Source organism: Cloeon dipterum, chromosome 2 (assembly GCF_949628265.1).
Source record: "Cloeon dipterum chromosome 2, ieCloDipt1.1, whole genome shotgun sequence".
Lineage (NCBI taxonomy): Eukaryota > Metazoa > Arthropoda > Insecta > Ephemeroptera > Baetidae > Cloeon > Cloeon dipterum.
In genome coordinates, this window is record NC_088787.1 from 18,980,149 (window position 1) to 19,006,768 (window position 26,620).

At 40.3% G+C, this 26,620-nt stretch overlaps 8 protein-coding genes across 14 annotated transcripts in view; 6 read left to right on the plus strand and 2 right to left on the minus strand.

Annotated features, from left to right (window-relative positions):
• The first annotated feature begins 88 nt into the window (after window positions 1-88).
• Window positions 89-1,784, plus strand: LOC135935129 (uncharacterized). Its single transcript, XM_065477215.1, has 4 exons — window positions 89-299; window positions 566-805; window positions 867-1,091; window positions 1,459-1,784. The coding sequence occupies exons 1-4, from the start codon at window positions 224-226 to the stop codon at window positions 1,758-1,760; spliced, it is 843 nt and encodes a 280-aa protein (XP_065333287.1). The 5' UTR covers window positions 89-223; the 3' UTR covers window positions 1,761-1,784.
• MBD-R2 lies at window positions 1,774-7,851 on the minus strand. 2 transcript variants are annotated; one of them, XM_065477202.1, is made up of 16 exons: window positions 7,738-7,851; window positions 7,391-7,505; window positions 7,072-7,269; window positions 6,840-7,010; window positions 6,619-6,782; window positions 6,475-6,560; window positions 6,203-6,418; window positions 5,846-6,146; window positions 5,688-5,788; window positions 5,439-5,629; window positions 5,241-5,378; window positions 4,988-5,181; window positions 3,931-4,228; window positions 3,738-3,878; window positions 3,350-3,684; window positions 1,774-2,341 (listed from the first exon to the last, which is right to left on the minus strand). In XM_065477202.1, the coding sequence occupies exons 1-16, from the start codon at window positions 7,790-7,792 to the stop codon at window positions 2,046-2,048; spliced, it is 3,000 nt and encodes a 999-aa protein (XP_065333274.1). In that variant the 5' UTR covers window positions 7,793-7,851; the 3' UTR covers window positions 1,774-2,045. The 2 variants fall into 2 exon arrangements, with proteins under 2 accessions (XP_065333274.1, XP_065333271.1); XM_065477199.1 differs by having other exon boundaries at window positions 6,619-6,785.
• Sld5 (DNA replication complex GINS protein Sld5) lies at window positions 7,734-9,080 on the plus strand. 2 transcript variants are annotated; one of them, XM_065477218.1, is made up of 2 exons: window positions 7,734-7,864; window positions 8,317-9,080. In XM_065477218.1, the coding sequence occupies exon 2, from the start codon at window positions 8,317-8,319 to the stop codon at window positions 9,001-9,003; it is 687 nt and encodes a 228-aa protein (XP_065333290.1). In that variant the 5' UTR covers window positions 7,734-7,864; the 3' UTR covers window positions 9,004-9,080. The 2 variants fall into 2 exon arrangements, with proteins under 2 accessions (XP_065333290.1, XP_065333289.1); XM_065477217.1 differs by lacking the exon at window positions 7,734-7,864 and adding an exon at window positions 7,871-8,160.
• On the minus strand, window positions 9,006-11,581 carry CSN6 (COP9 signalosome subunit 6). The gene is made up of 6 exons (XM_065477213.1): window positions 11,435-11,581; window positions 10,765-10,963; window positions 10,422-10,553; window positions 10,057-10,371; window positions 9,262-9,455; window positions 9,006-9,210 (listed from the first exon to the last, which is right to left on the minus strand). The coding sequence occupies exons 2-6, from the start codon at window positions 10,955-10,957 to the stop codon at window positions 9,070-9,072; spliced, it is 975 nt and encodes a 324-aa protein (XP_065333285.1). The 5' UTR covers window positions 10,958-10,963; window positions 11,435-11,581; the 3' UTR covers window positions 9,006-9,069.
• A 243-nt stretch (window positions 11,582-11,824) lies between these two features.
• Window positions 11,825-19,633, plus strand: bel (ATP-dependent RNA helicase bel). Of its 2 annotated transcripts, none has more exons than XM_065477203.1 (9): window positions 11,825-11,984; window positions 12,386-12,521; window positions 12,580-12,687; window positions 12,750-12,852; window positions 13,149-13,545; window positions 15,075-15,617; window positions 15,729-15,894; window positions 16,108-16,683; window positions 16,957-19,633. In XM_065477203.1, exons 1-9 carry the CDS (start codon window positions 11,940-11,942, stop codon window positions 17,097-17,099), a joined length of 2,217 nt encoding a protein of 738 aa, XP_065333275.1. In that variant the 5' UTR covers window positions 11,825-11,939; the 3' UTR covers window positions 17,100-19,633. The 2 variants fall into 2 exon arrangements, with proteins under 2 accessions (XP_065333275.1, XP_065333276.1); XM_065477204.1 differs by having other exon boundaries at window positions 12,583-12,687.
• A 794-nt stretch (window positions 19,634-20,427) lies between these two features.
• On the plus strand, window positions 20,428-21,760 carry LOC135937237 (uncharacterized). Its single transcript, XM_065480346.1, has 5 exons — window positions 20,428-20,581; window positions 20,634-20,757; window positions 20,934-21,086; window positions 21,299-21,456; window positions 21,507-21,760. The coding sequence occupies exons 1-5, from the start codon at window positions 20,499-20,501 to the stop codon at window positions 21,685-21,687; spliced, it is 699 nt and encodes a 232-aa protein (XP_065336418.1). The 5' UTR covers window positions 20,428-20,498; the 3' UTR covers window positions 21,688-21,760.
• A 512-nt stretch (window positions 21,761-22,272) lies between these two features.
• On the plus strand, window positions 22,273-24,291 carry LOC135935720 (uncharacterized). Its single transcript, XM_065478260.1, has 5 exons — window positions 22,273-22,462; window positions 22,553-22,676; window positions 22,986-23,138; window positions 23,197-23,354; window positions 23,524-24,291. The coding sequence occupies exons 1-5, from the start codon at window positions 22,383-22,385 to the stop codon at window positions 23,702-23,704; spliced, it is 696 nt and encodes a 231-aa protein (XP_065334332.1). The 5' UTR covers window positions 22,273-22,382; the 3' UTR covers window positions 23,705-24,291.
• Window positions 24,292-25,151: 860 nt separating this feature from the next.
• The window catches only part of LOC135936709 (uncharacterized), a 34,557-nt gene continuing 33,088 nt past the window's right edge, over window positions 25,152-26,620 (plus strand). For 3 of the 4 annotated variants that reach the window (XM_065479633.1, XM_065479634.1, XM_065479635.1), the window contains exon 1: window positions 25,152-25,338. The gene's annotated coding sequence lies outside the window, so the exon portion shown is untranslated. The remainder of the gene's footprint in view (window positions 25,339-26,620) is intronic. The other variant, XM_065479636.1, reaches the window with a different exon arrangement.

Below are 26,620 nucleotides of genomic sequence, written 5' to 3' on the forward strand. Positions count from 1 at the left end.
GCCAAGTAGCGGGGACTTTCATATGATGCATGCACACACAAGCTAGGTCAGTGGGTCGACGGCCTGCAGGAGGATGCTAAACACACACAAGCACAATGGAGAGAGCGCAAAGAGCAGCAGGGAAAACCCTTCTTGATATTTTACAACACTCGCCCAGCTCCAGCAGCGTCGTTCGAACGGTGTTATCTGTGTTATCTCGTGCGAAGAGCCAAACGCGACAGACATGCGGACGGCGCTAATAGGATTTGTGATAATATGTCTGCACGCCACAGCTACTGCAGCGGACAACGCAACCGAGGGTGAGTAACCCGATAGCTGGAATTGAAACGTCTCGTCGATGCGTTTTGTAGGAAATCAGAATAGTATAAAATTGTCTCACCTCTCTATTTACAATTATGCTCGTATTTGAATTTATTTGTCTGGATGTGGCAATGTATGGGGTAAAATAGCCTTGCAGAACCATAGTAAAGATGTTTGAAACTAAAATTCCAAAAAGTATCTGGAAAAACAATGACTTGCGAATGAAAAGCAACTTAAATTAAATCCTAAAACTGATGAATTGCAGGCACATCTAGAGAAGACAAAGTGATGAAGGCGCCATTTCCCCAGGGAATGTACAACCATCAAAACCCAAACCTCAACAGGGACAGGGGAGAAGTGAGCGAGACCGACCTGTACCTGCTGGGTGCCATTGAGAAATTGACATACAGACTGGACTTCATCGAAAAACGCCTGCGTCGCACTGAAGACTTGCTATATCACGTGATGTCAGGACAAAACACGGCCCACAAACAACCAGGTGAAAGTAAGTGTTCGGCATTGCGTGGTCGGCGTGACGTGAAAATTAAACAATGCAATATATTCAGAGGCGGATCCGTGTCCGGCCAACTTCACCAGGGCGGCTGGGGGATGCTACTACTTCAGTGCAGACCCCCTGCCAGGATTTACGAGAGGGAGTGCCATGGTCAACTGGAAGGCAGCGTCCGCAGCTTGCAAGGCGCTGGGACAGGGGGCCGGGCTGATCGAGTTGCAGTCGGTTGAGGAGACGCAGGATATTGTCACACATTTGAAGAGTGACCAAAAATTGAGAGGTGCGAGTTTATAAAATGAAGTTATAACAATTTGATAAAAAAATAGTAAGTTTGAATCGTTTAGAATATGGCACGGTGGCGAGGGTTAATGATTTTTATTAATTTAATTTGAAAAATGGGTTCCAAGTGAGAAAATAAAATTTAAATTGATTGTAATCCCGGAATTAAAAGAAATTAAAAAATTATATAATGGTTAGGAATTCGTTCCTTCAATTCCAAACTAGAAATTTCAATTTTAATTAAGTTGAAATAAGAAAATGATCTAGCAGAGCCTAAACCACAAACCAAATTTAAAAAAAAAGATAAAAAAATGGTCGGAGAGCCAATACTAAAATTATTGTAATAAATTAAATCCTGATGATTCCAGACAAAAGCTACTGGACAGGCGGTTTGAACCCTGGGCTTCTGTGGATTTGGGCGGAAAGTGGGCGTCCTGTGTCAGCGAACGGTGGTCACAAGAAAGGAAACAACAAGAAACAAGAAATCCGAGGCAATGGCAGGTGTCTGATCATAGGCTATGTTCCCGCTAACCGAGGATACAACCTGCTCGGTTCGGACTGTTCGATGGAGCAGCACTTCATTTGTGAGGCTGAAGACAACACCACGGAACAAGCACTGGACAGAATCCAACGGAATCTAAAATTGTTTGGGACGGTGACGAGTGAATAAATCAAAGACTTCATTTTAAGCTCATTCGCGAGTTTCATTCTGTCGAATTTAATTCTAGTAAGTAGTATTTCTGGCTTTATATAAAATGAGCACGCAACAAGTTAAAAATTAACGTTTACATGGGAACGCTAAAATAGATCTTGTGTGTTCAATTAACAATCTGGATAAAACAACGTGACTGTGGAATCTCCGCAAGGGAGCAGCGGCGCGACGCGACGCGTTCGCACAGGCCGCTCGCACTGACGAGGAAACAAATAATGTACACAAGTAGCGAGAGTCCTCTAGCTAGAGTTTGTCCTTCATAGTGTAGGTGCCGATTTTGTGCACAGAACCAACGTCCCGTCGCAGCATGCGCAGCGTTTCCTTGACACGTGCGTCCGAAACATCCTTACCGTAGATCTGCGGCGCTCGCCTCTCCAGTCCGAGGTTTCGTTCCTCCAGTTCGTTGATCCTCGCCTCGAGCTGGTCTTGCAAACGCTGTATGTGCTTGACCAACATCACCCGACACTTTTCCGGCTGGATCGGCGCCTCAGGCTCAGGAGCTTTGATGGCCAACCGCATGCTGCTATCAATTGGGAGTTCTGTGAATTCAAAGAACATAGAAATGAGAAAACGAGAAACGTCATATTTTTGCCAATCATGATTGTTATGTGAAATTTTTAAAATTGTTCAAATAATGTAAATGTTAGAGAAATTGTAGTAAGGAAATGACGTACATCGTTTAAGCTTTCTAACAAGGAAACTCTCAGACTTTTATATCTTAGTTTTCGCCGGTATTATTTATATCACATATTCACGTAGTATCCAACGAGTTTGGATATACCCAGGGATAATTTTTTAAAAAAAAATTCCACCTATGTACGAAGTTTAAATTATGAAAGCCTATACAAATTCAATGCTTTCACCAAAAACTAAAATGTTCTAACCAGAAAGTTTGAAAGAAGTATAAAAAATTTGGAGGATTCAGAATTTACAACAATAATTTTAGAATCTTATACACTGCAATTCTATGACAGAGCGGAGGCCAAATTTAATTTAACTATATTAGTATCAAGCGCAATATTAAATTGCATCAAGGAGTGCGCTAGTTTGTCAAACCCAAGTGAATTTTGTTATGTCAAGTGCGAAATTTAGATTTCTTATACGCAAGGAGTTTTTTTGTAGCTCTAGGAACTTTTCCAGGGTAAAATTGCACATTCCGTAAGGGTTAAAATTGAATTTTAAAACCGTTTGGGCAAATAAATTTAGCCACAGTAGCAGGTTTGATATATTAGAATTTCTTTTTAGTTCGCGAAATATTTAAAATAGTCAGGAGTCAGGATATGAAATTTGGTCAGAAGTAATCATTAAAATCAAAATTGATGCTCATTGCTGACACACTAACTTCTCCGATAACTTTTCCTTTAAATCCCAAATGCTAATTTCTAAAATATGCACTTTAATATATTTAAATATTTACTAACTAAAAAATGGGCCACAAACGGTAATAAATTTCATTCCTTGTTTTTTACATCCCACCAGAGCAAATTTATCAATTTAAAATCACATAGAAAATAGAAATGCAGAAAAAAATGTTTCAGAAGACTCACCAGAAGCTGGAATGCTTTCAGCCATTGTTGAGGCGAGGTGCTCGATTTCCAACTCACTGAGTGGCAGCTTTAGCGCCGGGTGAAGGTCGACGTCATCGACAGGGGGTCCTTGGCTTCCGGACGTGCCTGGGATTGGCTCGAACGGAACAACAGGATGGACCTCTATCAAATTATTTTCCAACTTTGGAGGCTCAACAGGAACAAAATTATTTTGTTGAGCTTCTATTGTCGCTGGTTCAGGGTTCGCTTTGATTTCAACAGAATCTTTGGCTTCATCCTTGATAATATCATTCCACTCCTTCGACCACAGATACAATTTGGGATGATCTTTTTTTCTAAATTGATAAGAGTTTAGAGATAAACTAGGGAATCACATTATAGCACTTACTGCGCAATATTTAACTGTACTTTCAAAGCGTGCATGACTTCTGATAAACTGAGTGCAGCAGACGCAAGGTCTTGCGTCTCCTTTAAAGCTTTTTCCAATGAACTTCTTTCGTTCTTTTCATTCAACCTCAATACCGGTAGCCTGGAAAAATTTATAAGTAAACAAATCTGATGAAAACAAAATTGTTTCGTACCTGGGTAAAATTCCTTTTTTAAGCCAGTCTTGGTCATGAGAGTACTTTCTCGACTTCCGCTCCCGTGGAGGATCTCCACAAACATGGCAGATGAATTTCTCCGGCACATCCTCTTCCCGTTCTATGTTGTTACAAGCGCCATGCTGCCAGCAAAAGCAGAGGTCGCACTGGATGATCAGTCCATCCTCCTCTGTGTAGCCACAAAGGCAGTTGACCAACTCCATAGCGCCGTCCTCAATCAACTGGTCCTTTCTAGGCGACTTGCGGGGTGACTTTTTTGGTGGTGGTGAAGCTGCTCCTGTAGTTAAAAAATAGACTTTGTAAGTAAATGAAGGTTTAAATTCAAATTTAGCGGAAAAGGAATTAGTGGAAAAAAGACTAGACCAGTAGAATTATTTTTCAGATGTTCTATAGAAAAATAAAATCTCAAGATGGAATGAGAATTTATTTATAAGATTGGTAATACCACTTTCAAAAATCATGGGAAATTTTTCCTTTCATCTAGAAAATTCATTTTCCTTTATAAGACCTTAAAAATGAAATGGATGTTTAATAAATTGGCAAATAAATTCTCAAAATTACTGATTCCTTAAGGTTATACTTCTTACTTAAGGTTATATTTCCCTCTGTAACATCATTAAAATTATGCCACCAGTCAAGGCTAATGTAACATGAATTCCCTTCTCTATTTAAAATAATTTGAACATGATAATAATGTATTTGAAATGTTTTGAGGCATAGCTTGAGTGCCACAATGCGTGCAATCAAAGACGTCATAGGGAATAATTTAAACATAATTATAATGCTTTGAATATATTTATCAATATGAGGTAGAAAAAATTCTTGATTTTACAATGGCTACTCCCCATTAGCAAATTTTTAAGTAAGTAGTAAGTACGAGGCCTGATGGGCCGAAACAGCTACTATACAGTACGAGGGCGTGTGACATTGAGTTAGTATTATTCTATTTACTAGCCTCCCATTTTTTTAATTTTCCTAAGAGACTAGCCATTGAAAAATCATTTAATAATAATAATAATTAGTATGGTTAGCTTACGTTTCAGAGGCGACTGTTTTGGTTTTTCATCTTTGACAACACCTTCAGCGCTCTTGATGGGCGTTGAAGAGTTCATCGGAGGTGTCATTAGAGCCTTCTTAAGTACGGGCATTTCTAAACTCTTTCTCGGCTCTGCCTTTTCTTTTGCTTCCGATGGCTTTGCAGAAACGGGTTTTCTTACCGGCAACATAGTTCTGCAAAATTCATTACTTGTAAGCAAAGAAAAGAACCAGGAGTTTTAAGCCAGCCCTACTTGACTTTGAGTCCAGATTTTGATGTAGATTTTGAGCTAGATTTGCCCAGCTGTATCCTCGGTGTGAGCGATGGAACGATCGGAGTCAAGATGGGCTCTTCAGATTTAATCGTTTCCACGACCGATTTTACCAGGCTCCTGAGTTAATAACAATTTGACATATTTCTGATTTATATTTTTTCAATTAAATGCACTCACTTAGCTGGCTTCTTCTTTGGGCCTACATTGGGGGTGGAAGGTGCACTTGAAGCAGGGGGATTTGTGAAATTTCTGATCATGGATGCCGTTGATGGGAGGTCGTTGATGTAGCGTGCATACGCATAGTCCAAAACCTGTGGAACCACGTCCATCTGCTCTTTGAGCTCTGGGTGGTAGTGTTTGATGTGCATCTGTTTGAACCAGTTTGTCAAGAATGGATTTCAATAATAAGTAATAGTATTAACTGACCATAATTAATGTTTCTTTTCGCAAAAGTTTGCCACAGCCTTGTTTAGGACATTTTAAGTTGTCTCCATCCCTTTCTATTTTTAAACTACCAATTATTATCTCTGCAAAAACAAAAAATTAAGTATTCCACGTTCAAGAAACACTGCCACAAAAACTACCGTTCTGCACTTCGGGAATTTCCAACTGGCGTTCATTCACAGGAGTCGCAGCAAGAGGAACTTTTTTAGATTCCGACACAGATGGCTGAGAGTTCTCTTCCTTTTTGGTTAACAATACAGAAGTACTTCCAACCACACTAGTGTCCGAGCAGAATTCGCTCTTAATGTCTGCAGAGAAATCACCATCCAATGGCTCTTCCTTGATGCTGTCCTTCAACTCCGACGCCTCAGCCGACTTTCTAGGAGGTCGACCTCGGCCCCTTTTCTGAACTGGCGCCTCCGATGTTGTTGGTGACGTGAGCTGAAAATGACCAGAGAATAGCACCAGAGATCAAAAAGGCTAATAAAAACTCAAACCTTTGGCTCTTCCGGCGCCTCTATTTTCAGTCTTTTAGCAGGAACTGGGGCTGGGCTCTCAGGAGTTGACTTGGGTGTACATGACTTTTTTCTGAACAGCTCCAACACATTTAATTTCCTCTTCCGCTGCCGTCTACTTTCTTTGCTCTCGAGGTCTTCCCCCACTGGAGTTTCCTGGTTTTGAGGAGCAGGAAGCGGGGCAGAAGGGGAATATTGCTATGATAAACAATATGAAAATGAAAGCTTAGAGCAAAAAGAAATGAAAAGCTTACCGAGATGTCCGTGGGCTTGCTTTTGGAAATTTTACTCTTTCCTAGTATTTTTTCCACGCCGTCATTAAAAACAACTTTGTACATATCTGAAAAGAGATTGAGCAACTATACAGAAGAAACGAGAATAAAGTGCCAAACACTCACCATTTTCAAGGACGCCGATTATTTTAGCTGGATACTTCCTTGAGTCCGTCCAAATAGCCTTCACACGCTCGCCCTCGGTGTAAGAAACACTGTCCTCCTCCTTTTCCATCACTGGCGGCTCAGCAGCAACTGAAGGCGCTTTGTTTTTCACACCTGGCGCCGTTCTTCTATATCAACACGAACGATATTCATCACGAATCAACAACACACTGAACACTAACCCTCTTTTGCGCATTGGAACTGGAGCTACAACCGCAGGAGGTTTATTGTTTTCACTGAGCGCCCGTATTCTGTTGCTATCCATAGAAATCCACTCGTCGTGTCTAACAGCCCAATTTATGTAATGAATGAGCACTTCTGTTCCCTCGACGTCAACCACTTTGGCATCGTACCTGGGAGATAATTCACGTTTGTCAGCAAACACTGTGCGTCGTAATAATTTTCATGTTTTACCAGGAGTCAGTAGGCAAATATTTCACTTCGATACGAAGTCCTTTGGTAAATTCGATAAGTGACTTGGAATTGTTGTTTTTAGAATTTTCTTCGCAACCATCTGGGGTTTCTAACGATATCTCATCTTCAGAATCAGAAGCTGCTTTGCCGTTAGGTGATGATATGGACTTCCTATCTCTGTTGTTTTCGCAAACTGACCTGAAGTTAGAAAATCATGGATGAGAAAAGGATCATCAACGAGAAGGTTTGAAAGAACAACGACCCTGCCGCGGTTCAATATCAGAATGCTGATAGGAAACCATAGGAGGGTTTTTCTCACTTTTCTTTTTTCTTTTCGCTTAAAACTGGAGTTTTTGTTCTTGGCTTGTTGCTTTTTGTATCATCTGTCGACTTTGTCACTTTTTTGTCATCTGCCATGCTCGGACAAATGAAATCTGCAAATAATTAAAAATAATTTAGCATATTGCGTCACTCGCGCATTGTGCCGGAGCCGTTCTCATGAAAATTACATAAGGGCGGCAGTAAAGTGCACTTTGCCGCCCGTTAGAAGACGAAATTCATGCAAGAACTTACAACATTGTGACAAGTGAATTTTTAAAACGACAAATTAACGATTTTCCGGAAAAGTGACGAACGCCGGCAGGTCAAAATCAAAGAAAATTGAACCTGAATTCGACGAACTGTGTGCTCTCTTCTTTTCACGCGTCCTTTCGAAAATCATCGATCATCGTAGCGCTTGCATAAGCGCCATCTCTGAACCGGGAGGAGCGTTTCGTAAAAATTTTGCGGCAAAGTAATGTTTACATCCGTTTACATTATTACAACACCTGACATTGAACTCATCAACCTTTCGCAATTATTGTAATTTTCATTAACACAACGTGTCAACAAACCGTTACAAATACATACATTCCCTGATCGCACACTTCTCACTTCTCGATCATCACTAAGATACACTCCTCATTTTTTCGATTTTTTCCATAAGCATTAATACGAGCATTACATTGAATCGAAGTGTTAATTGTCGAAAACATAATATTATCTAGATATCCGGAGATATCAGCTTGCTGTCATTTAAATATTTTTAAGGTAGGTTTTATACTGCAAGTTTATGGTCAATCTTAGGAAGAAATTCAAAATTTAAATCGAGAATTTATGTAAACGAACCTAATTTAATTGCCATTATTTATGTTATTTATGTATGTATCACCACGATAATAACATAATTGTTTTTATTCTTTTAAGATGTCTTCAATGGACACTCCATCCAACACGCTCCAAGACTCGGACTTGCATGACCTTGGACTCAGTGACGACGAGCCGGAGACAGCAACCAGCGTGTTAAACAAGTTCCAGACAGCTTGGATCAATGAAAAGCTCAGCCCAGAAATTCTACCCTATCAAGGGGATTACGTGGAGTGTCTGATGGAGCAAATTAAACACATGGACAATAACGTCCGAAAGCTGGACAAGCGCGACCTCCGCTCTGGTCTGCACGCCTTGGAGTTGAGTCGCATCAAATACATGCTCACAGACTACCTGAGGGTGCGCTTGGAAAAAATAGAAAAATACACCTACACAATCTTGGAGGCCGAGAGCAACAGAAGCGGCGACGACCTTTACTTGTCTGAAGGAGAGTTCCAGTTTGCCAAGGACTTCTTTGGAAACACGCAAACTGCCTTGCAGACAATCGCCCTGCGCCACTTTCCAAGGCCGCTGGCGTCGTTTGACCCTGCTAAGATGTCAGTGCAGCCTCCCATGAACAGTTATGTTTTCGTGAAAGCCAAAAAGGAAGTGTCAGGACTTATTGTTCCAACTCATGATCCTGAGGAACAGGACGAAGAGCTGGACTTGGAAGAAAACTCTCAACACATTTTGCCATACTCATCAGTTGCAGCACTAGTGAAGGATGGGACAATCATGCTCATCTGATGGAAGTTATTTTATGTTTATTCTTATTGTGTATGCCCTCCCTGTCATGAACATTTATTAAAGAAGTTAGAAAAAGAGCCCTCTTGGTCTCCGTCCCAATCCCTGGCGCTCGTACAGAATGTTGAATTTGTTGACAAACTGATTGATGTCGTTGCACCCTTTGGTGATGGTTCCAAGGTAGGTCATCAGGCTCACGTCATTGGATTGCTAAAAGATGAAAATTAATTAACACATTAAAAGCAAAGCACAAGGTCCTACGTTGTAGAAATCCGCCCTGAATCTCTCAGAGTCCATAACAGGCAGGTGCTTGCTTAGACTGTAGGCGTCCCTCAAGATGTCTTGTCTTGGTGGCAGCTCTCCGTTTTGGACAGCCTTGGCGTACTGCAGCAACAACTTGACTCGGCTGTGCAGCATTTTGATTGCTGAGTGTTGAGCAGAAAGGTGCTCGGCAACTGAAATCCAAACCAAAATTAAGCATTTGTGTAGACATAGTGGAACTAGAATTGATCTTAAATTAACAAATTATCTGGTTTTCAGACTATGATCTGTTATACAAAAGTATAGTTTGGAAAAATGTGCAAAATTACCCTCAAGTTTTTTTTTTAAATTCAAATGTTTTTGTAGAAATTATTACATTAGTGTTTGAATCCACCAATAGATGACGCCAGTGGTTTCTTTTGAATTTAATGAACTTCCGCTGTGATGCAAGACTCAATCCTGCTGCTGTGCATGCTGCTTTTAGAATTATTTCTTTAGTCGTACATACTGAAAACAAAAATCAGTCCAGCCATTCGTTGTTGAAATGTCAGAAAATATATATTTTTTTTAAATTGTTTTTCACGATCCTACGGCAATTGGTTTAAACTATTTTGGTTTTCAGCACGTCACAAGAAAACATTATGTGAAAAGTGAAAAGTAGCAGAATTGAGTCTGAAATCGCAGCGTAAGTGCTTTAAAATCGAAAGTGTAAGGTGGCACTATCTGTTGGCAGTTTTGAACGCAAAGGGACCACCAACTTGTGTATTTACAGTTTAATTTAGTTTGCGAATTTACCCAGGGAACTCTCTCCAGTCTCATTGGCAGTCATTCTCGCGACATGGTCAACTCCAATCCGCTCTGCCTCTTCAGTCGCCAAAGTGTAGGGCAGATCAACAAAAAGCATGGTGGCTTCCCCTCCGACCAGGTCGATAACGGACTCATACACGGTGATAGGCAAGTCCCCAATGGTAGCATTGGGATTCAGTTTCATGAAAACGGGACTTTCGTTGTACTCGACAAACTGGCGGTGGACCTCCAGGTCTTTGTCTGTTGGGGATTCACCAGTTGTGTACCAACCCAAGAAGTCCATGTCGCTGAAAACCTGCTTGACTGGAAGAGCAATAAGATAAGGAAAAAATGTTTGGAAGGGAATATCTTACATTGTTCTACTTTGGTTTTGTAATATTCTTGGTCGATAATGATGCTGTCACCAATCCAGTCAAACAGGAGCTCAAAGGAGTTCATAATTTCAATGCTCCTGCCTTTCTGTTTGCCAATGACAGCGCCAACAACTGAAACATAAAAAAAGTAGAACGTTATAGGCGGTGGAAAGCCGAAACTGCTAGTATTATTTTGATTATCTTTTCATGCGGCTATCCATAATAAATTAAGCAGTTAAACTGTAATTAGACATTGTACAAAGTTAGCAAACCTAAAATTAATTGATTTATTGGACAGCTCATGAAAAAACTTACTGTAAGGAAATAATTTCATGAATTTCACCTTGTTGTGGTTTACCAATCTGCGCTTTAATTCTGGTCCAATGCTCAGAAATATTCATGATAACCAATGGATGAAGTGAGAGGTTTATGCTGCCTGCAGCATTTGAAGAAGCCATCACACTCTTGTTGGCCTCATCAGTAGTGTCCACCTCCATCAAATCCTCTTTTGGAGGCACCGATTTTTCGTCAGCCATGTTGATCTGGAAAAATATAAAAATTGTATTTTGAGCATATCATACATAGTCTAAGGAACACTAAACTTCAAATAATATGAGTTTGCAATGCCCTCGTCGGTATCTACTAATACATTATAATATAATACTCTGAAAAATTCGTAAAAATGTTCTAGACAGAATTTAAGACATACATACATAATATATGTAATCGAATTGTGAATAAAATTCACGAATGCCCTGGTTGACTGTGAAATGGATCTCATCCATATAGAGAACCAGACAAAGTGAAGAATAACATGTTTATACGGCCAATAAAAACAAAAAAAAACTTTAGATAAATGTACATTATGTATAGTGTTTACAAAATTTCAACGTTGTCAACCTTAAAAAATATTCTTCGACATACATATCGGGGAAAATGATAATTAAAATTCGGATAGAATAACTTTAAATAGCGTGAGGAGTTTCAAAATTTAACCAATCAACTATACATACCTGAACAAACTCTATAATTATTATAGTAGCCTAACAGAAAAACTAGACGTGACTTGGTGACTTCCAACAAAATACACGTCCAAGAGCAGGGCAGCAGGCAGTCGCAGCAAAAGCAAAACAGTCAAAACACACTGGCTGCACTGGCACCATGCGCCGCTTGCGGAACTCGCCGAAACATAATAATTTTTGTAAAATGCACAGTGAAGGCGCACTGGCGCTGTCGGTTGAGTGGCAGTAATTTAAAAAACTGTTTATTAACGCTGCTAAGAGAGGGGGCTAAAATCAAAATTCAATAACCCAATCGCAGGTCCCCGTTTGCCAGATGGACGCATGCACAGAACGGATGGCTTCATTTCGATTGGTCGAATAGCTCGTGACGTCATTTACACAAGCAAGAAGCAAAGGAGCATAGAAGTAGCAGCCCAGCAGGAGGCATCCATTGTGGATTCCGGTGGAATTGAGCTCTCTCTCGAATTTTTATCATAAATTGGTGATCCAAAGTAATATGAGTAATGAACCCAACCAAAATGGCACAGGTCTAGAGCAGCAGGTGAGTTTCCAGTTCAATTTGCATCTTGGGGAAGCATTATTTTCCGGAAAATGCTCTTTAATCTGAGGCACACGCTCCAAGCAAGCCAAACAGGTCGGCGACCCTTCTTTCGCGAAACCTTGAACGTGTTTCCCGTTTTCCTTGTGGCCGTTCAACGAGCCTCAGACCTAGATTGGCACGTTTGCGGAAATTCCACGGCATGATCGGCTTGCACAAAGCGCCGCGCGTGCTTTGGGTATTCGCTGGATTTCAAATTATTTCCTATTGGAGTTACGCAAATTTCGATGTCGCATGAGTGACTAACTAGAAATTCTAAGAACACTGTGCTCGTTTTCCTCATCCAATGAGTCAAGAAAATTCTCGCTTTTGCTAATTTCGATTCCCTCCGTGTTTAATTTCAGTTTGCTGAGCTGGACTTGCAGTCGCAGCAGCAGTCCTCTTATTCCCGTGGAGGATCTTCAATTAATAGCGGCGGCGGCGGTGGTAGCAACCGATACGTACCTCCGCACCTTCGGAATAAGCCACAAAGCGGAGGAGGTTGGTTTTGCACCAATTTCTCCCAGAATAACTGAATGTATTGATTTGACCCACTTAGCAGATTTTCAACCAGAAAGGGACAGAGGAGGGTCCCAGGACGGATATCCCCCTCCTTCCGGTCCACCCCCAGCTCGTGGAGGCGCCTTCTACGGCAGAGGCGACCGCGGTACGAAATCCCCTTGAAATAATTACATAATGCATATTTATTATTCTTTGTATAATCCGCAGGTGGAGCTGATTTCAGCAGCTTCAACCGCGGAGGTCGCCGCGAAGAAGGAGGCCGTGATCAGAACGGCGGCGATAGCTTGGGAGGTGACAGAGGAGGCAGACGGTAAGATTCAAAATATATTATCTAACATTTTCACAAACATAATATTTATTCATTTTAACTTAAATATTGTGGTCGCTTACACAATACGTAAAGAGGCAACTTGTTAAGCCAACTTTATTGAGTAAACACAAGCAAGGATTATTCAACTAATTAGGCAGCCTTATTCAATAGCCTGCAAGGATGTTATGACTTGCGACATTACCGCTTCCCCCCTCACGTTGCACAATAGTGCTGCTGTCGCAACCCCCTTATTTTTGAGCTATCACTTGACCTAATTGTGACGAAAATCATTGCAGTGATGATTGGGGATCACGCGGAGGTGGAGGTGGAGGCGGCCGCTGGAACGATCGCGGAGATCGACGCTCTGGCTGGAATGATTCGTTTGGAGGCGGCGGCGGCGGAGGCCGCGGTGGTGGCGGCCGCGGAGAGAGCTGGAGCGGAAACTCTCGCTGGAAGGAGCAAGGCGAATCTGGCAACTTCACTTCGCTCATGCCGCGTGACGAGCGTCTGGAGCTCGAGCTCTTCGGCCAGGACCACACTGGCATTAATTTCGGAAAATACGAAGATATTCCCGTGGAGGCGACGGGCGACGACATTCCTGTCCACATTTCCTCTTATGATGAGATCCAGATGACAGAGATCATCGCCAACAACATCCAGTTGGCTCGCTATGAGAAACCAACTCCAGTGCAGGTATTAAATTTCATCCCTCTCGGTTAACAGTTTCACCAGTCGTCTCGCTAAGTGAAATTTATCTTTCGCGACTCAGGAAAATCATTTTCACTCTTTCTGTTGTATGCTGTGAATTTTAAGAAGCAGGCTGTTTCTTGAGCCTTCATGTGGCTCAAAAATACCAATTTTCAGCTGCAATAACGCTATCTTAATCCATTTGAACCTTACTCAGAACTCAGAATCATCATAAACTGTTTTAATCTGTCAAAACTGTCAATTAGCGTAACTTACGCCAGGAAAGTCTAATGTCTTTTGCCCAAGGACAACCTTGTGGTCAGAATTTCTTGACCTCAAAATCTAAAATTATTTATTACTCAGATATTTTAATATATTGAACGCTTTATCACTTGAATTTTCATTGCCATTAAAATACTGAATTCTAGAATATTAGTATTTTTTACTCTGCAAATATAAGAAACTAGTTAAATCTAATAATTCTAATTCAAAGAAACGTGTTTAATTGATTTTAAAAATAGCATTCCATTTTTAATTGGTTGTCACAAAACCAGGAAATTCATAAAGGTTTTTACTGTAACACCAATTAAACTAAGTAGGTTAATAAAAATACATAGTCATAAGAACAGCCAACTATTGTCCAAATGGAAATTTCCATAGATTATATAACAGCTCTGCTTCTATTAATATATTTTTCTGTGCCTGGTACTTACACAAGTCTGACCTATAGTTTTTTACAGTTAGTAGGGTCTAGCCTTTGAAAAATTGCATTTCTACTTAAAATTCTCGCACTAAAAATAGCAAAAAATGATCTTGTTTTGTAGCGTCCATGTGATTAGTGACATAAATCATTATTGTTATAACTTTGGCTATGCAGCTAAGACTACCAAAAATTTTTCTGACCTTTCAACCCATGTGAAACCATCAAATGAGCACGAAGCCACTTAACTATACTAAAACTATCTAAAACCATCTAAATTGGCTAATAACTAAGGAAAGTTAATATTTATTGTTTCTCTCTTGGAAATTTTTCTCATCTTTTCACTTTTTAGCGGGAAATTTTCAGTCTTTTAAATTTTTTATCAGCTTTTCAGGCTGAACATTTTTTTCGCATGCGCAGTAGGTTTTGTTTTAATTTTGTATCCTGTTGACAACTGTCCTTGTTTTGATTCTAATTTTTGAGTTGGTTTGCCATAAAATAAATTTTTAGATTAGATTGAAATATGTATATATTTGACACCTATGGTGTACAACAACATGAAATTTACCTTATTACAAAGTTGATTTAGTTGGAAAACACTTTATATTTAGCGGCTTGGAATAACGTAATACTGCTATTTTTACAAGAAATTTTTTATTGGGGATTTTTATTTAATTTCACAGGGGGATATTTTGGGTTAAATGAGTTAACTCAACTAATGTAATTATTCAGAGTTAATTTGCCTTAAATAAAATGTCTCTCGCTTAAAGCTGCATTAAACACCTTCTGTTTCTCTCTGCTTCCATTAAGAGAAAACATTTTTTATTCATTACAGAAATATGCAATCCCGATTATCATGGGAAATCGTGACGTGATGGCCTGTGCCCAGACTGGCTCTGGCAAGACGGCCGCCTTCTTGGTCCCTATCTTGAACCAAATGTACGAAAGGGGTCCGCAGCCTGTCCCTGCCAACCCTCGTGGTTCCTACTCTCGTCGCAAGAACTACCCCATGGCCCTGATCCTGGCCCCTACGCGCGAGTTGGCCACTCAAATCTTCGATGAGGCTCGTAAGTTCGCTTACCGCTCGCGACTCCGCCCCTGCGTCGTCTACGGAGGCTCCAACCTGCTGGACCAAGTCAGGGAGCTAGAACGAGGCTGCCATCTTCTGGTCGCCACGCCCGGCCGTCTGGTGGATCTGCTTGACCGCGGAAAGATCGGTCTGGAGAACTGTCACTTCTTGGTCCTTGACGAAGCTGATCGCATGTTGGACATGGGTTTTGAGCCTCAGATTCGACGCATTGTGCAGCAAGACACGATGCCTCGCGTCGGAGAGCGTCAAACTCTCATGTTCTCTGCTACTTTCCCCAAGGAGATTCAGGTGAAGATTATTTAATTTCACAGGGGGATATTTTGGGTTAAATGCGTTAACTCAACTAATGTAATTATTCAGAGTTAATTTGCTAATCGCCACTTATTTGGTGTTTTGCAGATGCTTGCCAGAGACTTCCTGGACAATTATATTTTCTTAGCCGTAGGACGTGTTGGCTCAACATCTGAAAATATCACTCAGAAGATTTTCTGGGTCGAGGAAATGGACAAACGCTCTTTCCTCCTGGACATACTGAACGCATCAGATCTGAATAGATTATCTGAAGGTATGTTGCTCACATGTCTTAACTTATCCACTTTGTTAGGTCAATTTGTTATATTTTTTTTATTTTAGAAAGCCTTGTTCAAACTTTTCCAATAAATCAATAGATAAAGCTTTGCCTCCGTACTACTAATCAGTCACAAATCCACAAGACTCGGCACTTTCCTCATTGAAAAAAAAAAAACATAATTTACCGACTTGCCGATTTTTGCTTCAGCTACCGACTCGTTGACCCTCGTCTTCGTTGAGACTAAAAAGGGCGCTGACTCCCTGGAAGATTTCCTGGATCGCGAGGGATACCCTGTCACCTCAATCCACGGCGACCGTAGCCAGCGAGACCGTGAAGACGCACTGCGTCGCTTCCGTAATGGCCACACTCCAATCTTGGTGGCCACTGCTGTGGCCGCTCGAGGCTTGGACATCCCGCATGTGAAGCACGTCATCAACTTTGACCTGCCATCTGACATCGAGGAGTATGTGCACCGCATCGGTCGTACCGGCCGCATGGGCAATTTGGGCACAGCCACCTCCTTCTTCAACGACAAGAACCGCAATCTTGTCAGGGACCTGGTCGAGCTGCTGGTGGAAACCAAGCAAGAGGTTCCGACCTGGATTGAGGCCTTCTCCCAGGACAGCGGACGTGGCGGATCCGGTCGCATGGGACGCGGAGGCGGAAGCAAGCGATTTAGCGGTGGATTCGGATCCAGGGATTACCGTCAGCAGAGAGGCGGTGGAGGAGGAGGCGGCGGCGGCGGTGGCGGCGGTGGTCGTAGCTCTGGATATGGCGGATATGGTGAGTCATCTATTTTTAAAAAAGAGAACAACCATTCAGAAAAACGCGTTTGGAAATTACTGGGGTTTAAAAGACGTATTAAACAATTGATTTTCAACATTAAAATTAATTACATTTGTGGCAGTGTTGCTGTTAATTTGTTAGCTAATAAATTTTTATCTGAGCCATATCGTGTCAACAAAAAGTAGAAACTCAATGAGGTGCTAGGTTGATAATTTTATCTCAGATTTGTTTCATATGTATTTCACATGAACACTTTTCTCTTGTCAACAGGTGGAAGCAGTGGCGGCGGCAGTGGCGGCGGTAGCTATGGTGGAGGCTACGGCGGAGGAAGCTACGGAGGCTCCTACGGGGGCGGTGGAGGCGGCGGTGGCGGAGGCGGCAACACCGACTGGTGGGGAAATGATGGACGCTAGGCGTGACGGTGAAGCCGTCTGGTTTGGCCACTTGTGTACGATGTTAAGGAAATTGTTTTGTGTTTCAAATTGATGGTTCAGCTTTTGAGCCAACAATGTATTCATACTTTATTCGATTAATTATTGATTTTTGAAAGAGGATATCCCTGTTTGTCTGAATTTGATGGCAAACATTCTTTCAGATTGAGTTTTGTTTTCAAACCAAATTTGCCGTCCCTGTGTGAATAGACTAGACGATTTTACTTACAAGCGAAAATTCACATGGAAGGGAGTCATAAATTTTTAAAGCTACAAATTTCGCCGGTCGGGGGATCTTTCTCGACTGTCAATGAGCTCTTTAAGGAGAACTAAGAAGGCACTGTGGGTAGTAGCGAGATGTTTTAATTAAATACAGCTATCTGGCCCTTGTGCTGTGTCCTGAGACTGCCATTGGATAACAAATATTGCTAAACCACCTAATGGCCGAATTGATATGAAGTACCGAGGCCTTATTTTCGAGTCGTGCAGCGCTAACACGCGGTCTGCTCGTTTTTAAAAACAAAAGATGAACACATAAAGCTGTGATGTTTTTCCACCTGATGCAAAAGAGTAAAAGCGTCACATACAAACATAATTAATTACACAAACGCGTAAACACCAACCAATATTGAATCTACTATTTTCCCTGTCTGTAATGAAGCGCAGCAGACAAACAAGCAATTTTCTTTCCACTATTGAGAATCAGCTAGTTGAGAGAGTCGGTGCGGAGTCTGTGAAGTGTTGACTGTAGCAAACTTGACAGAGTCATTCACGAATCTCCCAACTGGAAGTTAGGCCAGTTGAAGAAAACAAAGTTATGGAATCATACTTTGTTTCCTCCTCTCCCAATGCAACCGAAAACAAAATTGAAGAAAATTTTGTGTGGAACACATGTTCGCTTACTGTGATATTTTAATTTAAACAATAACCAAGTGTAGGAACCAATTACATACACTCCCGCAATCACTATAAGCAAATCATTTCTACACAACCGAAATGTGAATCGTTTCTGTCTGGCAGCGATCCAAAGAGTCATTCCCGTATCGGAAATGGCGATCAGCACTTTCCGAGTCCCTAAAGTTCCTTTGTCCGTTCCCATTTTGCGGAAAATTTACTGGATTTCTTTATTCCAACAGTTTCAAGACAATCTCTTTTGATAATGTCCGGTGTTTAAACGTTAACAGTTACCGGTTGATAAGTATTTTTTTTTTTAATTATCTCTTGATGTAATATGTGTTTGTAATTTATTCAGCAGTAAGCAAAGCTCGGATTTTAAAGTGAAATTGCAAAGGCAAGGCCAGCATGAGTCCATACATAGATGTAAGAAAATGTCCGGCCTTAAGTCTGAAAATTTTAAACATAGCACAAGGTGCATTGTGTTTCTTTTTTTCCTGTACTTCGAGTACAAATTAAGCCTTTCGTCAATACGTACACTCTAGTTCGTTTCTAGTAAGTTAAATCGAAGGAGTCTGTGCTGGATGTTTTCTTCCAAAAAAGCAGGCGTCTCTGTGCACAAAAAGTCAAAATTTCAGAGACATGCGACGCTAAGTATTTTAATTTCGAAAGTACTTAAACCGGTTATTTTATTATTATTTTTGAAATTCCGTAGGGAGATGCAAACTCAGATCTCTCTCGATTCCCTTATCTCATCAGTCAGTATTTATGAACAAATGGTGCACGAAGTTGAACGCCTTTGATGGCTTTGCCTGTGATAAATAAAAAGATGAAAAAACTAAACGGCGGGAGAGGAGAATCGAACTTGCGAAAGTGGAATTCTTGCCCTACTACACGAAAACACGTCTTACTCAGCGTAGAGTAATTTTAGTTACACACGCCCTTTCGCGCGCGCGGGGCCACGGTGGCGTCCGGGCAGCGGCCACGCCACGCTGGCCGTCGGGGTGGCCGCTGTCAGGCCCCTAGACGGTCCCGCCCGAGGAAAACAGGTGGGGGGTGTTCCAAATCCAACTGCGAGGGGTGCGATCACCCCGGATTATACTCAACTTAAGGGATGGGGTGGGTGGGGGAGGCAGGCATCAGGATAGAGAAATCAGTACAAGGCGAGCCAGCTAGCGCAACGAGACAGTGAGAGAAGGATTATTTGATGACAAGTAGTGCGCGTCCCAGTGTCCAAGGGGCGGCGCACGCGGAAACAAATCAAGGGATGGCAAAATGCATGTTCATGGAAAAAAAGCTGAATTAGCTAACTTGATTAATGTATTATATTATTTTGATTCCCGTTCGAGAAACCTATTATTTGTAATCAGCGTAACATTGCATTTAAAAGAATTAAAAAAAAATAAATCTCGCGTAACCTGAGGTGTGCCCATGCGAGACTTGTTTGGATAATTTCGAATCATGGGCATTCTTCAGAACATCTTAATTTAAATAAACAAGTGCATGAAAAAATCTTAACTATTGTGTAAAAAGGATCTTCTCAAATTTACCACAATTATGATTATATCAGTTATTTGTAGTGTTATAGAGTGAATTAATAAAACACATTTCTGGCATTCAAATCTCCCGATTTCTCATTTACACTTACCATACCACGTCTAGCTGATCACACTTAATTTAAATCAACCTCAAGACATTCTCGTACTATTTGATAAAACTGTGCGGTTTCTAAAATAATACAAATTATATTAAGACCAAAAATATAAATGGTATGAGGATAACTTGAATTTTTCAAATCTATGGATGAATACTATGCCAAAATAAAGGCCAACTGAGAAAGTTCGCTGATAGACTTCGTAACTTTATTTTTCAAACCTAATCACAACCCTGATAGTTAACATGGAAAGATGATAAAAAATTTAAACTTTTTTGTTGGCTGATAAAATTTTCTACATTTTAATGCAAAAATTATCATAGCTGCTAGAAATTTTACAAGAATTGAATATAACAGTAAAAAACTAAATTAATTATTTTGGTAAGACATTTTTTGTATTGATCCGTTATTTTTCTGGAGGCCAGAAAAAGTATTCGGAATTCCAATACATTGCCTCGTTTCTGTTTTTAAAATACTTTTCTCGTTCAGGAAAGACTCATTTGCAATTAATAATCACATGGAGCATTTGCGAACTCCACCAATCATTGCATCGTTTAAATAGAAGATTTTCTTTTGGCTTATCTCCCGTTGACACCTGCCAAGCGTAATCTGCTATTGTTTGCCACCCAGCGGTCACTTTCTTGATTTATCAGCCTTTATCTGATTTTCTAACCAATTAAATGCGGCTCCAACTCCCGTGTTCGGAGCAATACTCGACTTGGCCGCAGACCCCGCTGTGAGAGGTGAAATGTCTTTCTTGATTGACTGATAATACGAGTTATGTAAATATTTAACCTTCTTTTCACTATAGCCCACACAATTTTGAAGACATCATGCGAGCAGTCCCAGTTTTCAGCATCCTCCTGCTTGTGGCTTCGGCCGCGCAGGCAATGCCCAGCCAAATTTCAACGCAGAGGTGAGAACCGATGACCGATAATCTCTGATTAATTTCAATGCACTGAACTCAGGGTGACCGGCGAGGAAATCAATAACTACGTGGACAGACTCATAAACGAAATTATTAAGTACATGTTGGACAACAACTTGAACCCGTTGATACTTCCTGATCTAGTAGAAGGTTTCGAGTATAAGGTATTAATTATACGACACATTCTAAATTTGAGCCTGCAACCTTCGAGTATCGCAGGCTTTAAAAACAATCGTGTTTGGTTCAAAAATAGATTGATTACTAATTAAATTGTATCCTCTGATTGCACACAATGTCTCGAATGCAAATTAATATTAATATATGTAATGCAAACTCGAAGGACTTCCTGGGAATCGTGTGGCATGGAGAGGCTTCGTTGCGCAATGGCTTGATGACCGGCCACACTTCAATCCACAGAGTTGGAGATGCAGATTTCACATACGAAAATATGAACCTCACTGTCAGCGCCGAAATGGGACTACTCGCCATAAAAGTAAAATCCTGATAGCAATTGTTCATTTCATTTACATATACAAACAAAGAACTGCGTGTGCAGAAATCCTCAGATGGAATTATATTTGCGTGACAAAAAAGTCATGCATCAACAACGAACGACCTTGTTTGCCCATTTTGCAATTTCCTCTTATATTCTTGCACGAATCGATCTATGGTGTTCAATTTCACCTGCACGTTTTGCGTTTGCAGGTTGACTACGACTTCGAGGCGACTTTCATGGATCTCGGACCCACCGGCCACGCCGAGATTTTCGCCAATGACATTATTTTCGGCTTCAGCTTCTCCCTCGACATGGGCTCGCCAAACGCCACCGCAACTTTGCACTCATTTGACATCGTTTCCACAAGGTAAATTTTCTTGAAACGCTAATTTATGAAATTAAATTCGTGTATTACAGGTCAATCAGCGTCAACATCACTGGACTTTTGTGGGGTCTCAACTTCTTGGTCGAAGTGTTCGTCAACTTGTTCGTAGACATTTTCAAGAATACCATTTTGGGCATTCTTGAAGGCGTCATTGAAGATGGCTTGCGTGAGGCGCTCGCAAATATTTCGCTCGGCATTCTTATTCTGGCGTAACCTAGACTGTTATTAATTAAGTTTTATATGAGTACAAAAATAAATATTACTTTTGCTTAAGAAATCGCGCAAACCTTGTTTATTATTGCCTTACACAATCCCGCAGATAATAATTTCAACGAGGACAAAGCGTTTCCGCACGGCGTATGTAGCTTGAAGCAACACGAAAAGTTGTGATGCTCAAATTAAATCCTTGTTCCGGCAATCAAACAAGAAAGCTTGTTTAATTAGCAAGGCTTCTTATTTCAAAAACTTTCAGTTCTAATTAAACATGTTGCATATTATTTCGCTGATTTTTTACCTCTCGACAATGCGCCTTTTCCAAACTCGCAAAGATTATACGCGTAAAAACGTCCCCGTGTAAAATTAATTGATAGCAATATTTTCAAGTGGCTTAAAAGCGTAGATTAAAATCAGTTCAAGTGATTATTGTTTTGTTTTTAAGTGGGTACGTACTATATAACTTCTGGTTCTTCAGAATCACACCTCCAAGATAAAACTAAGTTGTTACGAAACAAGCAGTATGCAAGTTCAATACAAAATTTATGTTTATCTTATCAATAGCTCCTGAGAGGCGCAGATGGGAAATCTCTAGATATAAAACGTAGTTTTCATCTCATAGTGACACGATCAAATTTAACAAGAAGATAAATCTAACTCAGTCTTTAACAGGGTGTAATAGAAAGTAATCCAGCATGAAATTCGCGCTGTGCGCTGCCCTCGTGCTAGTGCTCGCGGCATCGGCAAATGCCAAGCCCGCCGAAGTTTCTGCAAGGTGAGCGTAATTGTAATCGTGTTCAATTATTTAGAAAAAAATGCTTGCAAGACCGATATTTATAAAATAGTGCTTTGGATTCACAAAAAGGGTGACTGGTGAGGAAGTCAACGCATATGTCGATCTTGTGATAGAAGAGGTAAAAAGGCTCATGATTGAACAGGGAATGGAGCCTTACATGCTGCCGGACCTCGTCAGGGGCTTCTCGTTCACGGTTGGTTAAGTTGAAAGGATATATGATTTAAAAAATTAAAATAGGCGTTTTGATAAAGAAAATAAATAGTAGTTAGTTTTAAAAATAGCCTTAAAGTTAAAAGCTGCGTAATTATATTAAAAATGTTTGAAATTAGAATTTTGAATTTTTTTCCAAACGTAGATCTACTTAAAAATTGCGTATAGGACAGATTTCCAAACGAATTTTAATCTAATTTACTTTCTTTTTTCCAACACTGAAGGTTTAAAAAGTCATGATTATTCAGAAATATTTTAATCCAAAATTAAAATCTGGATTCGCATTTTGAAGGACTTGCTCGGCATTACATGGCACGGTGAGGCCTCTCTGACAAGGGGGAACCTTATGGGGTTGCTCACCCTTATCCGAGTGGGTGACATGGACATCATCCCAGAGGGCAACAATTTGACTTGCAAGGGACGGCTTGGGTTCACTAATCTTCAGGTTTGATTTATAATTATAAACTGGCGGTAGTGAAATTTAAAATAAATTACCCCCACAGTTTGACTACTTTTTTGAGGCCACGTTCATGGATCTCGGACCGACTGGCGAAGCTATCGGCATTATTAAAAATACGGAGCTCGCAGTCACCATTGTCATCGACCTGACGACAGGAGCAGTGACGCTGGTCGAAGAGGACTTCAACATCGCCAATGTCGGGTGAGAATCAAGATAGATCTTGAATTTTCGAACGGCCCATTCATTTTTCTTTATCCCACACACCGGCTTTATTAGCGGCAGCCTAATATGGAAATTTATTCCTTTATTTTTCCTCTCCCTTTTATCCTTGGTTTTGAGATTCTAATCTCCGCTTTTTCTTTCGTTTCAGAAACATCAGCATTGACATCAAGGGACTTGGCTGGGGACTTAACTTTTTAGCCGAAATTTTCGTCAACCTGTTCGTGGATGTGTTCAAGAGTGTCATTATCTGGCTGATTGAAGACGAAGTATTCCGCCTGCTTCAACAGGCCATCGCGAATATTGCATTTGGATTTTTCCTCGCCTTGTAATCTGAATTTGCAAATAATGAACAATATTCCTACAAAATAATAATTAATTTCCTTCAAATTTTAGCAAGATAAATAGCTCGCATGAAATAAATGAAAATTGGCGTTTTTCTATGTAAAATAAATTTTCTTAATTAGAAAACTATTATTCAGTAAAAATTATTGAATAATCTGCAGTCATTTTATCTTTCACAGATAATTTTATAAATTTCAGATTTTATTATTCCAATGAAACTGATCCCGTTCTTCCTATTATTCCGGAATGTTAAGTGCCTTTGAAGTTATGCGTTCAGTGCGTGTCTTTTAGTAGTGAGAGAGTGAAGCTCGGATGAGATGTAATTTGTTGTTGCGTTGTTATCTTATTATGGCTCGATCAAATCAAATATTTATCTTATCTTTCAGTACAACAACATAATATCGCATGCAAAATATAGAAATCAATTTGATCAACACCGCTGGTCACCTATTGATCTCTTCAATCTGAAAATTTTTGATATCCAGTTCGATTAAATTTAATAAAATAAATGTTTTATAATATTAAGCTGGAGCTTGTGTAGAATTTTTATTAAAAAAAATGATTAAGTCCCTGACGCTCTGCTTTTAGCATTACAAATTTGATTTGATAATTAAACGAAACATTACTAACCTGGCGTGTAATAAACATTTTTATATTTTTTCAGGTATTATATAATAGACTTCATCAAAGTTGACTATGAATTAATATTTTTAATAAAATAGCCAAAAATAAATAATATGAAAAAGCTGTACTATCTGCGCCGAATCGGCTATAGATGGGCACAAACGAATGAAATTAAAAAAATAAAAATTAAACTATGCTCAAACCTTTTTGTAAAACTTAATTAAGCAGCTGATTGGGCTCTGCAGCGGTGCTTTGGAAAAATGCCAAAGAGTATTTTTAGCTGCAGAGAATCTACTTGAAGCAATAATCGTTGTAAATGCGGACCGTATCGGACTGCACTCATTTCTGACCGAGTCAAAAAAAGGAAAATAGGATCTGCAGAGATAAAATTTTGCAAGTATTATCAACCCTATACCACTTGCCCGTTCTCGCATTTTTATATTTTAAAATAAATTTGTCATACCCTTCCTTGTGTATTTCCTTTTCTTTTTTCGTAATATTTTAAATTTAATGATGAATAAATCATAAAGTTAATCAATATTCTTGAATATTGCTGCACTACACGCACAGATTGTTCAAGTCAGGTTGATCTCAGGGCGGAGACTGCTGCGGGGAGACGCATTGGAAAGGTTGCAGCGGGCATGTTGATGATGATGATGATGAAAAAGAATATATCAGCGTCTGACTCTCTCTGGCACAAAGGGGCAAACGGGCAAAGCCGGTGCAGCGAGTCTAGCGAGCTCACCTGCAGAGCTTCCCCTCCCCCTGCGGCAGAGGTTCCCCTCGCGCACCTCCACTCATGGTGACTGCTGCTGCAGTTGCCGGCAGGTCTGACGAGCAGTCTCAGTCTGCGTTTGGCGTTTGGTGGCCGTGCCGATCGAATTCGCGTGCATCCTCGTCCAGCGATGACATTGAGTGAGCAAACGGATTACCAATAGCTGTTGCCGCCACCGCCTTCCGAAGCCCACTTCCACAGACTTCCTCGACCTTATTGCCTGTGAGTTTCGCTTTTGAATGTATTTTTCGTGTCCGCCCCGAAAGGACGAGGGTTTGTTTTGATTTTTTATGTTTATGTACGCGTGCAGTGCGAGGGGGAAGATCCAGCGATGAGCGCGGGATTCTCTCCAGTCTCCGCCGCGCCGGCCGCCTGGCTGTCGTCATGCAGGTGCTTTGACCACACTGGTTTTAGTGGTTAAGCGCCACTTTTCAATCACTTTTGCTTCTTCAATGTGCAAAACTTTGGCTTTAATAACATATACTTGAGATTGAAACGCCCTGTCTTAATTGTTAATTTAAAATTGCAAACAATTTAACTAAACATCACGTTTGTTCTGACAGGAAATGATTGAGTTTTGTTTTGCAAAGTTAGGAATTTTCGTTGTGATTCATATAAAGTATTTTTTCTCGTCTGTTCTGCGGTGCAAATTGCAATCATTAATTTTTTAACATTTCAAAGTGTTGAAATGGGCAAGATTACCTAAAATTAAATTTAATATGGTGTTTTTGTATAATTATCAAACTCGTCTATGCTTTCAAACCTGAAGAATAATATCGTAAAATCGTAAAAATGATCACATTGTAATGTGACAAAGAAACCTGAGCTTTTTCAGAGAGGCATCGATTGGTTCAACACGTTTACAAACATTTCGTCGCCAAGGGCTGTGGTTTAAGTGTTAAATAGGAAAGAAAATGCACTTTTTTTAGTTTAATCGAAAATGCGCACTTGATTTTAATAAGATTTTTAACATTTCCAACCTCTGTAATATGCGCAGAATCTTGCTGTTCACACAACAAATCCACAAAAAACTATTTTATTTTTAAAAGAAAAAAATCAGAAAGAATCTTGCAGATCAACTTTTGATGAAAACCTGTACAATTATATTCTGGTATAAATTGAAGGAAATTCCTGATGAAATGGGCAAACATCAAATTTAAATTAATTAATATCCACATTCTGCGAATTCAAACACCCGTATTATGATCAATCTGCCATGTCGCCTTTGTTTCTGCAGAAATTTATGCGGTCAGGTCTAGACAGTAGTTTATTTTTTGCAGACGAAAACGAATGAAGGTAGCAAAAGTTCACGCTTCTCGAACACACTCACTCGTTAGCCCCCAGAACCTGAGCGGACGATCATAATTTTTTCCATTGTTACGCGAAGGAAAGGAAAAGGCATATGGTCGGTTGGCCGCCCCTCGCGAGAGACCGGATTCTTATCTGTAGAAATCCAGCATTTGTTTCTTGTCGCCGCTCTCGCAGAATGAAGAAAAAGGTGAAG

What these genes read in the sequence shown, in the direction of transcription:
- LOC135935129 (XM_065477215.1), top strand. Translation starts at nt 224, where the DNA reads ATGCGGACGGCGCTAATAGGATTTGTGATAATATGTCTGCACGCCACA. An exon ending in CCACAAACAACCAGGTGAAA is followed by an intron (nt 806 to 866) that starts GTAAGTGTTCGG and finishes CAATATATTCAG; the next exon opens with AGGCGGATCCGTGTCCGGCC. An exon ending in GAGTGACCAAAAATTGAGAG is followed by an intron (nt 1,092 to 1,458) that starts GTGCGAGTTTAT and finishes TGATGATTCCAG; the next exon opens with ACAAAAGCTACTGGACAGGC.
- bel (XM_065477203.1), top strand. Translation starts at nt 11,940, where the DNA reads ATGAGTAATGAACCCAACCAAAATGGCACAGGTCTAGAGCAGCAG. An exon ending in CTTTCCCCAAGGAGATTCAG is followed by an intron (nt 15,618 to 15,728) that starts GTGAAGATTATT and finishes GGTGTTTTGCAG; the next exon opens with ATGCTTGCCAGAGACTTCCT. An exon ending in TCTGAATAGATTATCTGAAG is followed by an intron (nt 15,895 to 16,107) that starts GTATGTTGCTCA and finishes TTTTTGCTTCAG; the next exon opens with CTACCGACTCGTTGACCCTC.
- MBD-R2 (XM_065477199.1), bottom strand. Translation starts at nt 7,792, where the DNA reads ATGATTTTCGAAAGGACGCGTGAAAAGAAGAGAGCACACAGTTCGTCG. An exon ending in AATTCCCGAAGTGCAGAACG is followed by an intron (nt 5,789 to 5,845) that starts GTAGTTTTTGTG and finishes TTGTTTTTGCAG; the next exon opens with AGATAATAATTGGTAGTTTA. An exon ending in GAAAAGAAACATTAATTATG is followed by an intron (nt 5,630 to 5,687) that starts GTCAGTTAATAC and finishes TGGTTCAAACAG; the next exon opens with ATGCACATCAAACACTACCA.
- CSN6 (XM_065477213.1), bottom strand. Translation starts at nt 10,957, where the DNA reads ATGGCTGACGAAAAATCGGTGCCTCCAAAAGAGGATTTGATGGAGGTG. An exon ending in CAAAACCAAAGTAGAACAAT is followed by an intron (nt 10,372 to 10,421) that starts GTAAGATATTCC and finishes TTGCTCTTCCAG; the next exon opens with TCAAGCAGGTTTTCAGCGAC. An exon ending in TCAGGGCGGATTTCTACAAC is followed by an intron (nt 9,211 to 9,261) that starts GTAGGACCTTGT and finishes TTCATCTTTTAG; the next exon opens with CAATCCAATGACGTGAGCCT.
- Sld5 (XM_065477218.1), top strand. Translation starts at nt 8,317, where the DNA reads ATGTCTTCAATGGACACTCCATCCAACACGCTCCAAGACTCGGACTTG.
- LOC135935720 (XM_065478260.1), top strand. Translation starts at nt 22,383, where the DNA reads ATGAAATTCGCGCTGTGCGCTGCCCTCGTGCTAGTGCTCGCGGCATCG. An exon ending in TCAGGGGCTTCTCGTTCACG is followed by an intron (nt 22,677 to 22,985) that starts GTTGGTTAAGTT and finishes CGCATTTTGAAG; the next exon opens with GACTTGCTCGGCATTACATG. An exon ending in TTCAACATCGCCAATGTCGG is followed by an intron (nt 23,355 to 23,523) that starts GTGAGAATCAAG and finishes CTTTCGTTTCAG; the next exon opens with AAACATCAGCATTGACATCA.
- LOC135937237 (XM_065480346.1), top strand. Translation starts at nt 20,499, where the DNA reads ATGCGAGCAGTCCCAGTTTTCAGCATCCTCCTGCTTGTGGCTTCGGCC. An exon ending in TAGAAGGTTTCGAGTATAAG is followed by an intron (nt 20,758 to 20,933) that starts GTATTAATTATA and finishes GCAAACTCGAAG; the next exon opens with GACTTCCTGGGAATCGTGTG. An exon ending in TGGGACTACTCGCCATAAAA is followed by an intron (nt 21,087 to 21,298) that starts GTAAAATCCTGA and finishes TTGCGTTTGCAG; the next exon opens with GTTGACTACGACTTCGAGGC.